The sequence below is a fragment of the Xenopus tropicalis genome, chromosome 1 (genome assembly GCF_000004195.4).
Source record: "Xenopus tropicalis strain Nigerian chromosome 1, UCB_Xtro_10.0, whole genome shotgun sequence".
NCBI lineage: Eukaryota > Metazoa > Chordata > Amphibia > Anura > Pipidae > Xenopus > Xenopus tropicalis.
The window spans coordinates 93,711,082-93,721,349 of NC_030677.2; the positions used below are offsets into that span (position 1 = coordinate 93,711,082).

A 10,268-nucleotide genomic window follows, 5' to 3' on the forward strand; every position below is an offset into this window, starting at 1 on the left:
CTGCTGCCAGAATTCTCCTCCTCTCATCCTGGAGAGTTCAGGCCCTTCCCCTGCTAAAGGCCTTATCGTGGATTCTTATTAAACAAAGAATATCTTACAAACTCCTTCTCTTAACCTTCAAAGCCCTCCATTCCTCTGCTCCTCACTACATCTCGTCCCTTGTGTCTCCGTACATTCCTGGCCGACTCCTTCGTTCCTCACAGAGCATTTGTTTGGTTGCGCCCCCCACTACCGCTGTTTCCCGCCTTAAACCTTTCTGCCTTGCTGCCCCTTACATTTGGAATGCCCTCCCTGATTTCCTCCGGAGAGAATCCTCCCTCAGTCTTTTTAAAACTAAACTTAAAGACTACCTTTTGGAGCACTCACCCAGCACCTGATCTGGGAATCAGTACTTATATTATAGTGTCACCCACTGTGACCTACAGCACTTATACTGCATTTGCCTATTTGTGTCTGTAAGTTACCCTCCCATATAGATTGTAAGCTCTACGGGGCAGGGACCTCCATCCTCTTGTGTCTTTGACTCTTAACTTATTGCAACTGTATTTATCTTGTATCTATCTGTATTTATTGTATTTATCTAATTATCTTAATAATCCCCTCTTTGTATTAATGTATTCTACTGTACAGAGCTGCGTACATAAGTAGCGCTTTATAAATAAAGATATACATACATACATACATGGGTGCAGCTGCAGGTCTTTGTGCTCTGAAATGAAGCACAGAGACCTGAGGAAATTCATATAGAGTGGAAGGTAAGATGCAAAGTGAAAAAAAGTATGACTCCGATTTTTAAAAATGATTTCCTTTTTCTCTGTAATAATAAAACAGTACTTTGTACTTGATTCTAAGATATAATCCATCCTTATTGGTGGCAAAACAATCTTATTAGGTTAATTAATGTTTAAAGGCTTTTTTAGTAGACTTAAGGTATGGAGATAAAAATTACAGAAATACACCTTATCCAGAAAACCCCTGGTTCAAAGTATTCTTGATAACAGGTCCCATACCTGTAATAGTTTGTTTTAATACCACCTCTTTTTGTATAACTAAATCATCTAACGTGACAGAGTCTGATTTTCTGAATGGTGTTGGTGATATTCTGCTCTTTTTGGATCCTATGCTTTAATGTTTATAATAGGATGCAGAGGTTAAGTCCCTGGCTTGTGTATATTTTGAAACATTAATCATAATTTATATAGGGCTGTAGTGATTTACATGATTATACATCCTGGAGATGGAGCCCGCAACCTAAGGTCCCTATTACATACACAGATTTTAGGGTCAATTAACTTACATGTACATTTTTAAGTGCCTCAGGGTTTGCTGTCATTCAACTGAAAATAATCTCCTGTACAATATAATATTCTGTACAGAAGTGGTGGTATAAAGCTGAAGGATATACTCGTAGAGGAAGTCAAACTGACAAGAACTGTTAGTTCAACAAGCTTGTAAAGTGCTACCTTTGCTACTGTCTCTTTTTATATACATAAATTACTGTTTAACTGAAGCACCTTAAAACCATAGTATATATTATGGGGCAGATTTATCAAAATGTGAGATTAGAGTTTCCCACAGAGGAACTAACCCACTTAATATTTATTCCTATGAGATTATTAGAAGAGTATTTATAAAATGGTGAACTGACTTTCACCCACTGTTAAATACACTTTTACAAATCCCATAGGAAACAGAAAGCAGGTGAGTTTTTCTGTGGTAAACTAATCTCACATTTTGATAAATCTGCCCCTATGTGTTACATATTTCATTTAACATTAGTACAAAACAAATTTCACACAGATATAATAAACCCTGAGCATCAAAACCACTGAATGCACTTTGCATGCTGACGTTTGGGATCAAGGGTCCCATAGTACAAGGTACAATGCTAAAATATACAATAGTCAGAATGTTAATTCTCCATTAATCATTAATATGTGGGATTTTGAAATCACTTAATGTCTTGCACTAAATGAAAGGCAGATTTTAGTTTTAACCAATTTTTAAGCAAATTCACTGCATTAAAGACAATAAAGGTAGCAAGAAGATTTAAAATAATTACTTTTAACAAGAATACATGTTATTGTATTCCAATTTATTAAATAATGACTGTGGGTAAACAACATAATACTAAATAGGTAAGTGATAAAGTGATATTTTGAGTCTACAAAAAACTGTTGCTTGGTCACACTACATTAGTGAGAAAGGCATACAAACATCTTGAAGAAACAATGTAGACATAATCACAGAACTGTTTAAACGATCAGCAGTATACTGCTAAAAAAAAGGGGCCATGATTCCAGACAGTATCTGACCACATGGGACATAACTGTTCATTTAAATTGCTCTTGAATCTGACCTGTGTGCAAACTAGCAGCAGTTTGTCTCTTCATGTGCCCCCCCTCCCCCCTCAAGTTGCTGACAAACTGAAAGGTTAGAGAGATGCAAAGGAGGAATTAGTGTTCTGGCTATTATGTTAGATACTGTATCTGCTCATTGCAGCCTTTATAGATTACATTTTTGCCTAACTATATTAGAAATATTTTTAATTTTACACAACCTATCTATTTAGACAGTTAGTTAGTTTTACACTGAACTGTTCCTTTAAAGAAAAGAAAATTGCATTATATCATGATACACTTTCTGGCTTTAGGTTAATCCATGACATTGGCCAGAATTGTCCAGATATAAATCAGGCAGGTTTGAAAATTCGGTTGGACAAGAAGTGCATCAGAATGTTGATGCAGCTCTTGTCCAGCAGGTCTCCGCAGACCCCAATGGATGATCTGACCGCAGGCCAAATAGACCCTAGATCCGTTTGTTTTGTGACATCATCACCTTTACTCATACAAATCTTTCATGTATGGCAAATGAATTGAACTCCTTGGGGGTCATTTATTAACACTGAGCAAATTTGCCATAGGCAGTAACCTATGGCAACCAATCACATTGCCATTCCTTTTTCTACCTGCAGCTATCTGAAAAAAATTGCTGATTGGTTGCTATGGGTTACTGCCCACGGGCACCAAATTTGCCCAGTGTTTATAAATGAGCCCCCATGAAGCTTCCTGATATCAGAGCATTATCTTTTCAAACCTGTTCTTTTCCAAACATATTAGCTAGGGTTTCTTGATTTCACAATGAATAATGTTGCACAACTTGACCTTATGATTTAAATAAACAGAGATTCCCAGACGTGATCTAATATGTTCCGCCCTTCAAGCCCACTACTTATTCTGACCATGGGGCATCAGCTCAAGCAAGACCTATTGACTATCACCCGCAGCAGCAACACAGCTAAAAGCATTCACAGACACAACTCAGGTAAGAAAATTTTAGACAGCAATAGAAATATAGTTTTTATTCACAATTGTGTATTTAGAATTAAAGCTATTCATTAAAGTTGTGTTTAAACATGCTTCTTGCACTTACATACTGGACCACGAGCAAATGTGCATATTGATGCAGGCTAACCCTGCAGTTACCACCACCTCAAAGGTGAATGTAATAACAGGCACTTAGTTTGCCCAGGAGCAATAACCCATAACAACCAATCAGCAGGTAGCATTTACTGGTCACCTGTTTAAAAACAAATATCCTATTGGTTGATATGTGTTACTGCTCCTGGGCAAACTTAGTGCCTTTTATTACATATGGGGTAAGAGTGCAAACACAGGCCTAGGGGACACACCAAGGGGTCTCATACATATACTATAAATTTCTTGTTTGAAATTTACATTTCTGTATGTGATGCAGATGCCTAGAAACATCATATAAATATTAATTTTATCTTTGTACTGTACATGTACTAATGAAATCTGTGAAAACATTCCCTTATGTAGAAGTCTGCTATTCAGAAAGCTCCGAATTACTAAAAGGCCATCTCACTTTTAGTCCATTTTGAGCAAATAAGTATAGTTTTAAAATGTATATTATTTGTTTTTGTAATAATTAAACGGTGCCTTGTACTGTACTTGATTTTAACTAAGCCACATAAATCCATATTGGTTACAAAAATCCTATAGAATTTATTTAATGTTTAAATGATTTTTATCAGACCAAATTACATAAGGATCCCTTATCTGGAAAACTACAGGACCCAAGCATTCCAGATAATAGATCAAATACCTGTAGGAAATAAAAGCAGTTTTAGAGAAGAGTTGTAATGGCTGACAGAGCAGTACGGACTGAACAAAATGCTTGTGTTTTTGCAGGTATGTCTTTCATTTTTGTCGTTGTCATCTTTATACCCAGTGCTTTGGGTTTAACAGATCCATGCCCCTCACTCTGTAATTGTACATCTTCTCTCAACATTTCGGTGGTTTGTATATCCAGAGAACTAGACTCGTTTCCCTGCAGCTTCCCTCTGCATACCATTTCCATCTCTGTTGAATTCACCAATATTACTTCTCTCTGCAATGGTTCCTTCTCAGAGCTGCCAAATCTACAAGAATTGCATCTTTCCAACAATGCCCTGCAATCTCTTCCTATCCAATTTTTTGTTCCATTAAGCAGTTTGCACACCCTTGACCTCACTAATAACCTCATTCAGTCTGTAACACCAACTTTGTTCCTGGACGTCCCAGCTCTCCGTTTCCTGGTACTCAGGGGAAATTTATTGACAAAGCTTTGGATATCAAAAATTTCAATACTGAAAAACCTGAACTGGCTAGATTTATCCCACAATCATCTGAAAGAAGTGAATTCTATGAGCTTCTCCTCTCTTAACAACCTAGAGAATCTTGACCTCTCATATAACCAGCTTCACCAGTTGCCATCATCTTTGCTTAAAGGACTGCCTCTCTTACAGCGCCTGAACCTGGAGGGAAACAATCTCTCCTCATTACCCTCTGATTTCTTTGCAGCCACTCCTTTCTTAAAACATGTGTTTCTGGCTAGAAACTCCCTGCATTTTTTACCCAAAGGACTTCTGCTACCAGTTATGTCTCTGAAAACTCTCGATTTATCAGAAAACATGCTAAAATCACTTCCCTCTGGCTTTCTACTGGAGAGCAAAGGACTGAACGACAGTATGGAACAGACTCTGGACCTTTCGAATAACCCTTGGCATTGTGACTGCCATTTGTTATCCCTGCATCAATGGGTGACTAAGCACAAGCACACTCTATACTTCATAGATAACACTCAGTGTGCAGGACCTGGTGCTTTAAAAAACCGCACTCTGCATCAGGTGACAGAGGTAGATCTGTGCTGAACTAAACTGAAACACGGAATTGAAAACAATTGAAACAATGATTATAATCCTTTTTGTTTAATGAGTATAGCGCCTCATAAATTACCAATAGATATGAAGTCAATTTAAGGCAATATATGTAATAAAAGAACACAGGGTAGCACCTCATTTTTGGAAATAATAGGGTAAATAACAACTGGGCATAGCACTGATTATTTAAATGAAAAGCTGTAAATTCCCTTTGAGTGAATGTAAGTGCAATTCACTGTCTATAACAAAAATGTAAATTGGATAATTCCCCAATTAAAGAGTTGAGGGAATCATATAAGAGCACTGTCCAGCATTAAGACCAGGCATTACTGTGGAATTAAAAGACCATTCTCTAATGGTCAAAACAGACATAAGCACTTGCTTTGCAACTCTGAACATGAACCTAAAGCTTGTAAACCCACATGGTGTTTGTGGGTTTGGATGGGAAAAACCTCAGATTAGAAAAAAAATTATTTAAAATAGCATTGGTTCTAAAATAACATGGATGTTCTGTTTAGCTTTTACAGCTCGATTTCTTGCTCAACAAGCCTCTGATATAATGGCCAGAATCTGCGTTACTGTTTTTTTTTTGGGGGGGGGGTCACTGACTGGTCTAATATGATCTATTTTTTTAATTTATACCTATGTTTTTACATAATACTTGTAAGTACCGTATATACTCGAGTATAAGCCGATTCCAATATAAGCCGAGGTACCTAATTTTACCTAAGAAAACTGGAAAAACGTATTGACTCGAGTATAAGCCTAGGGTGGGAAATGCAGCAGCTACTGCTAAGTTTCATCAATATAAATACCAATAAAATTACATTAAATGAGGCATCAGTGGGGTATATGTTTTTAAATATTTATTTAAAATAAAAACTGTAAACTAGCTCTGTAAGTGGAGGGTCAACAAAAACAATTGTTTAATCAACAATGATACCTTAAGAGTACTCAGCAACCAAGCTAAAACACAAAGCTAAAATCCTTCAAAACTATACACTCGCCTAAAGGTTTATTAGGAACACCTGTTCAATTTCTCATTAATGCTATTATCTAATCAACCAATCACATGGCAGTTGCTTCAATGCATTTAGGGGTGTGGTCCTGGTCAAGACAATCTCCTGAACTCCAAACTGAATGTCAGAATGGGAAAGAAAGGTGATTTAAGCAATTTTGAGCGTGGCATGGTTGTTGGTGGCAGACGGGCCGGTCTGAGTATTTCACAATCTGCTCAGTTAATGGGATTTTCACGCACAACCATTTCTAGGGTTTACAAAGAATGGTGTGAAAAGGGAAAAACATCCAGTATGCGGCAGTCCTGTGGGCGAAAATGCCTTGTTGATACTAGAGGTCAGAGAAGGGTATTAGTATGGTGTTCCTAATAATCCTTTAGGTGAGTGTATATAGTTTATATAGAATATAAAGTGAAATGTCTAGTGCAGAATGGGAGAGGTGAGGATGGTAGATGAAGATAAATTTGGGAGCGGGCCAAGGAACTGGAGGGTCTGGTTGCGGGTGGCCTAATTTGCACACAAAGGACAGAGGGTGCTAGTTTGGAGGGACCCATGGCACCCGACTCGAGTATAAGCCGAGGGTGAATTTTTGAGCACATTTTGGGTGCTGAAAAACTAGGCTTATACTCGAGTAAATAAAATATCCTATGATACAGACAGAGTTGCCAGCTGTTCGGTTTTAATCGGACAGCCCGGTTTTTGGAACACTAAACTTTCCACCAACACAGTTGAAGATACACCTGAATTCAAGATATATAGCAGCAATATTTTGCAAATATAGTTCCACAGCAAAAACAACATGGTCAAAGAAAGCTTTAGCAGAAAGAATGGCAGCAGTGGCTAGAAAAGCAATTTTACAACTATGGCTTTTGCATACACCGCCCCCATCCCACTAGTACAACAAAAACTTAACTACATAATTCACCTAGACTGGGTATAAACTTTGACCAATAAAGAATAACATACCCAAAAATTCTTTGATACATGGCTAACATACACAACCTCTTTACCTCCAACCACAAAACATCTAACTATACAAATTTCCAACAGACTACTTGGTACAGCACCGAATCACTTCACTAGTCCTTGAGGCGAAACAGACAATGTTGCATTTAAATCCTCAGACATCACCTTCTATATACAGAACCCCCAGGAGTCACCATGTTGACAGACTACTGACCAAGAAGAATTGCTATGACCTCCAAACCCTTAGTAAGAAACTTTGAACTTATTAGATATACATGTTGATAAAAACAAATCTTCATTCCATAATCTCTTTGGACACTATTCAATATTAAAAGATATGTACTATTTTTGCTATTATTTTCAATAAAGACATTCAATAAAAACAAAAATATATAGCAGCTTCCCAAAAAATAAAAAGGTTAAGAAGTGGATGACACTAAGGGGCCCATTCATTCAAGTATGACTGGAAAAAATTTGGAGCAATCACAATGTTTTCTGATGTTCAAAAGTTCATATCTGAACGATCGGCGTGAAAACCTTTCTGACTTTGAAACTTCAGTGCATGATTTTGGAAGCCTTCCATAGGACTCAATGGTACTCTGCAGCTCCAACCTGGGCAAAAGATAGTCACGATATCAAAGCTTGAGTGAATAACGAAAGTTTCATAGTCGTACTTTTTTAACAATATTATTAACAGTAAGAAAAGTTCTAAACTTTAGAAAATATACACATTTTTTCTAATCGTGGTCATTGTGCTTTAATGAATGGGCCCCTAAGTTAACTGATGCAGTAAATAAAACAAAATTAGAAGATACAAGGAATTTATGACATTTATAATTTTTATAAGGCCCTTGTTGACCTTCAAAAGCTTAATTTAAAATGTATCTTAATTATTATTTATATTTGTTAGAAAATGGGAATACATTTTTTATAACTTGCATGACAGAAATTTCAGTTATTCTTGAATAGGAGGAGAAATTCCTTTTTATACCACTTGCTTTTGACCAAGTTATTTTAACAAATGTTTTGTAGAGTGGTGACATCACAGGGGGATTGATGACATCAATTCCGACAGTTGCCACCTGTCCGGATTTTCTTATTTGGAAAACCGGGCAACTGGTTTTGACCTGGACAGCCCCCTCCAGTAAACTAGGCTGGTCAAAACCATACAGAGGTAGCACCTCTACCAGTATTGCTCTCCAGACTTTCTATACATGTGGTGAAATGCACAAAATTTTTTAATAATCTTGCCCAGGAAATCTATAGATATTAAAAAATGTGGACAAACGCCTGCCTTAAAGAGCAAGACAATAAGAAGAGAATAAAAAGAATAACCACTTCACAACCTGTACAACACAAGTAAAACACAAATATGCAAAAGTGCAGTTATCGGTGGCAACCACATATGTCTGAAAATAACATAAGTATTCTGAAAATGTAATAATATGTTATAATAGGAAAAACTTCCCTTATGATGTGAATAAGCCATGGATGGTTAATAAAAAATGCCAATGCACCTTACTATCTTTAGGGTAAAATTCCCAACAGACACCAAGAGCACCTTCTCATCGCGCCAAATATGTCCCAGTTCAGGGGTGTTGAGTATAGCCCACTGCAGGGGAAAACCAAGGATATGGTATATGCACTTACCTTTAAAACCAAGTGCATCCCTTTAAAGTCTTGGCCCAGTACTAGTCAGCAGTATTAGTTATGGGTGTCCATAGAATATTTTAAAGATGGAAACTTTCTAATGCAGTGGCCCAGGGTATCAGTGGTAACATATGAGCACAATCTATTTGGTTTGGTGGCATGGTTTATTGGAAAGCCCCTTTACATGTCACTGAATGCTTACTGCCCTTATGCATAACTTGTAAAAACCAGAGGAATGCTATATAGTGCTGGAGGTGGGGTTCTAAACTCAGTAACTCTGAGGGGAGTTGGAGGGGAGATGCTGAAAAACAGTGGATCTTGGATCTTAAGATCCACTGTGGCATTGCTTGTTAAAGCCAAGTTTATTATCTACAACGACTCCTTGGTCCTTCTCCATTATTTAGGATTATTATTAGGATTTGCTTAATGCAGTTTCATTAAAGGTATAAATGGCTTGCATATTTATACTTGGGATGCACCGAATCCAGGATTCGGTTCGGTATTTGGCTTTGTTCGGCAGGGTTCGGATTCAGCCGAATCTACGGTCCTGGCCGAACCAAATTTGAATTCTTATTAGCATATGCCAATTAGGATTTGGAAGGGTTAAATGTCCTTGTGAACAAGGAAGTGAAAAAAATTTACAAAAAAATAAAAATTTTCTCAGCTGAAACATTTCACCTGCATCCCTTAGGCTGCTGTTCAACTACAACACTCATACACAGCCTTTGAATTTCTTTATAGCTACTGACCCTGAACATACTGCACCACAATTTTGGACAGCTTTTGCAGCTGTGCACACCACCCATGCCATGCCAGCAGACAACCCTGGCATACTAAACACACAAAAAAAACTGTGAATGCAGTCCCGCTAGGGCTGTATTTACCATATAGGCACTAAAGGGCCTGTATATTGGGTATCAGCTTTAGGGGGAGGCCCTTGGATGCCTATATGGTAAATACATTTTGTTTTGTGGAAAAAACCCTTTTCACTACCACTGGATCCTTTCCTATGAAATCTACATAACTACATAACTTCAACAAGGGAAATAAGGCTGTACCCAATACTAGCATCATTTTCCACACTAACATAGGAGATGGTCTCCCTTCTGTCTAGATCTCATATTACCACCTGCTCTCTTGATCCTATTTCTACTCATTTCATTCCTCTTTCACCTATAATTACTCAAACTCTTACTTCTCTTTTTAATCTCTCTCTCACTACTGCCAAATTTCCACAATCATTCAAACATGCAGTTTAACCCACCCTGAAAAAACTTTCTCTGGACTATACTCCCCTCCAGCTATTGGCCTAATTCTTACCTTCTTTTTCCTCAAAACTGCTAGAACAGCATATACACAATGTATTTTCACACTAACATCTCCTATCTTTCTAATTGATTCTTTGGTGTCTC

General features: G+C 37.4%; 1 protein-coding gene across 1 annotated transcript; it reads left to right on the forward strand.

Moving 5' to 3' along the window:
* The first annotated feature begins 3,191 nt into the window (after positions 1-3,191).
* Positions 3,192-5,793, forward strand: lrg1 (leucine rich alpha-2-glycoprotein 1). The gene is made up of 2 exons (XM_004911044.4): positions 3,192-3,324; positions 4,215-5,793. Exons 1-2 carry the CDS (start codon positions 3,207-3,209, stop codon positions 5,213-5,215), a joined length of 1,119 nt encoding a protein of 372 aa, XP_004911101.1. The 5' UTR covers positions 3,192-3,206; the 3' UTR covers positions 5,216-5,793.
* The last annotated feature ends 4,475 nt before the right edge of the window (positions 5,794-10,268 follow it).

Coding starts and splice junctions, on each gene's coding strand:
- lrg1 (XM_004911044.4), top strand. CDS start 3,207: ATGTTCCGCCCTTCAAGCCCACTACTTATTCTGACCATGGGGCATCAG. Junction 3,325..4,214: donor CATTCACAGACACAACTCAG/GTAAGAAAATTT, acceptor GTGTTTTTGCAG/GTATGTCTTTCATTTTTGTC.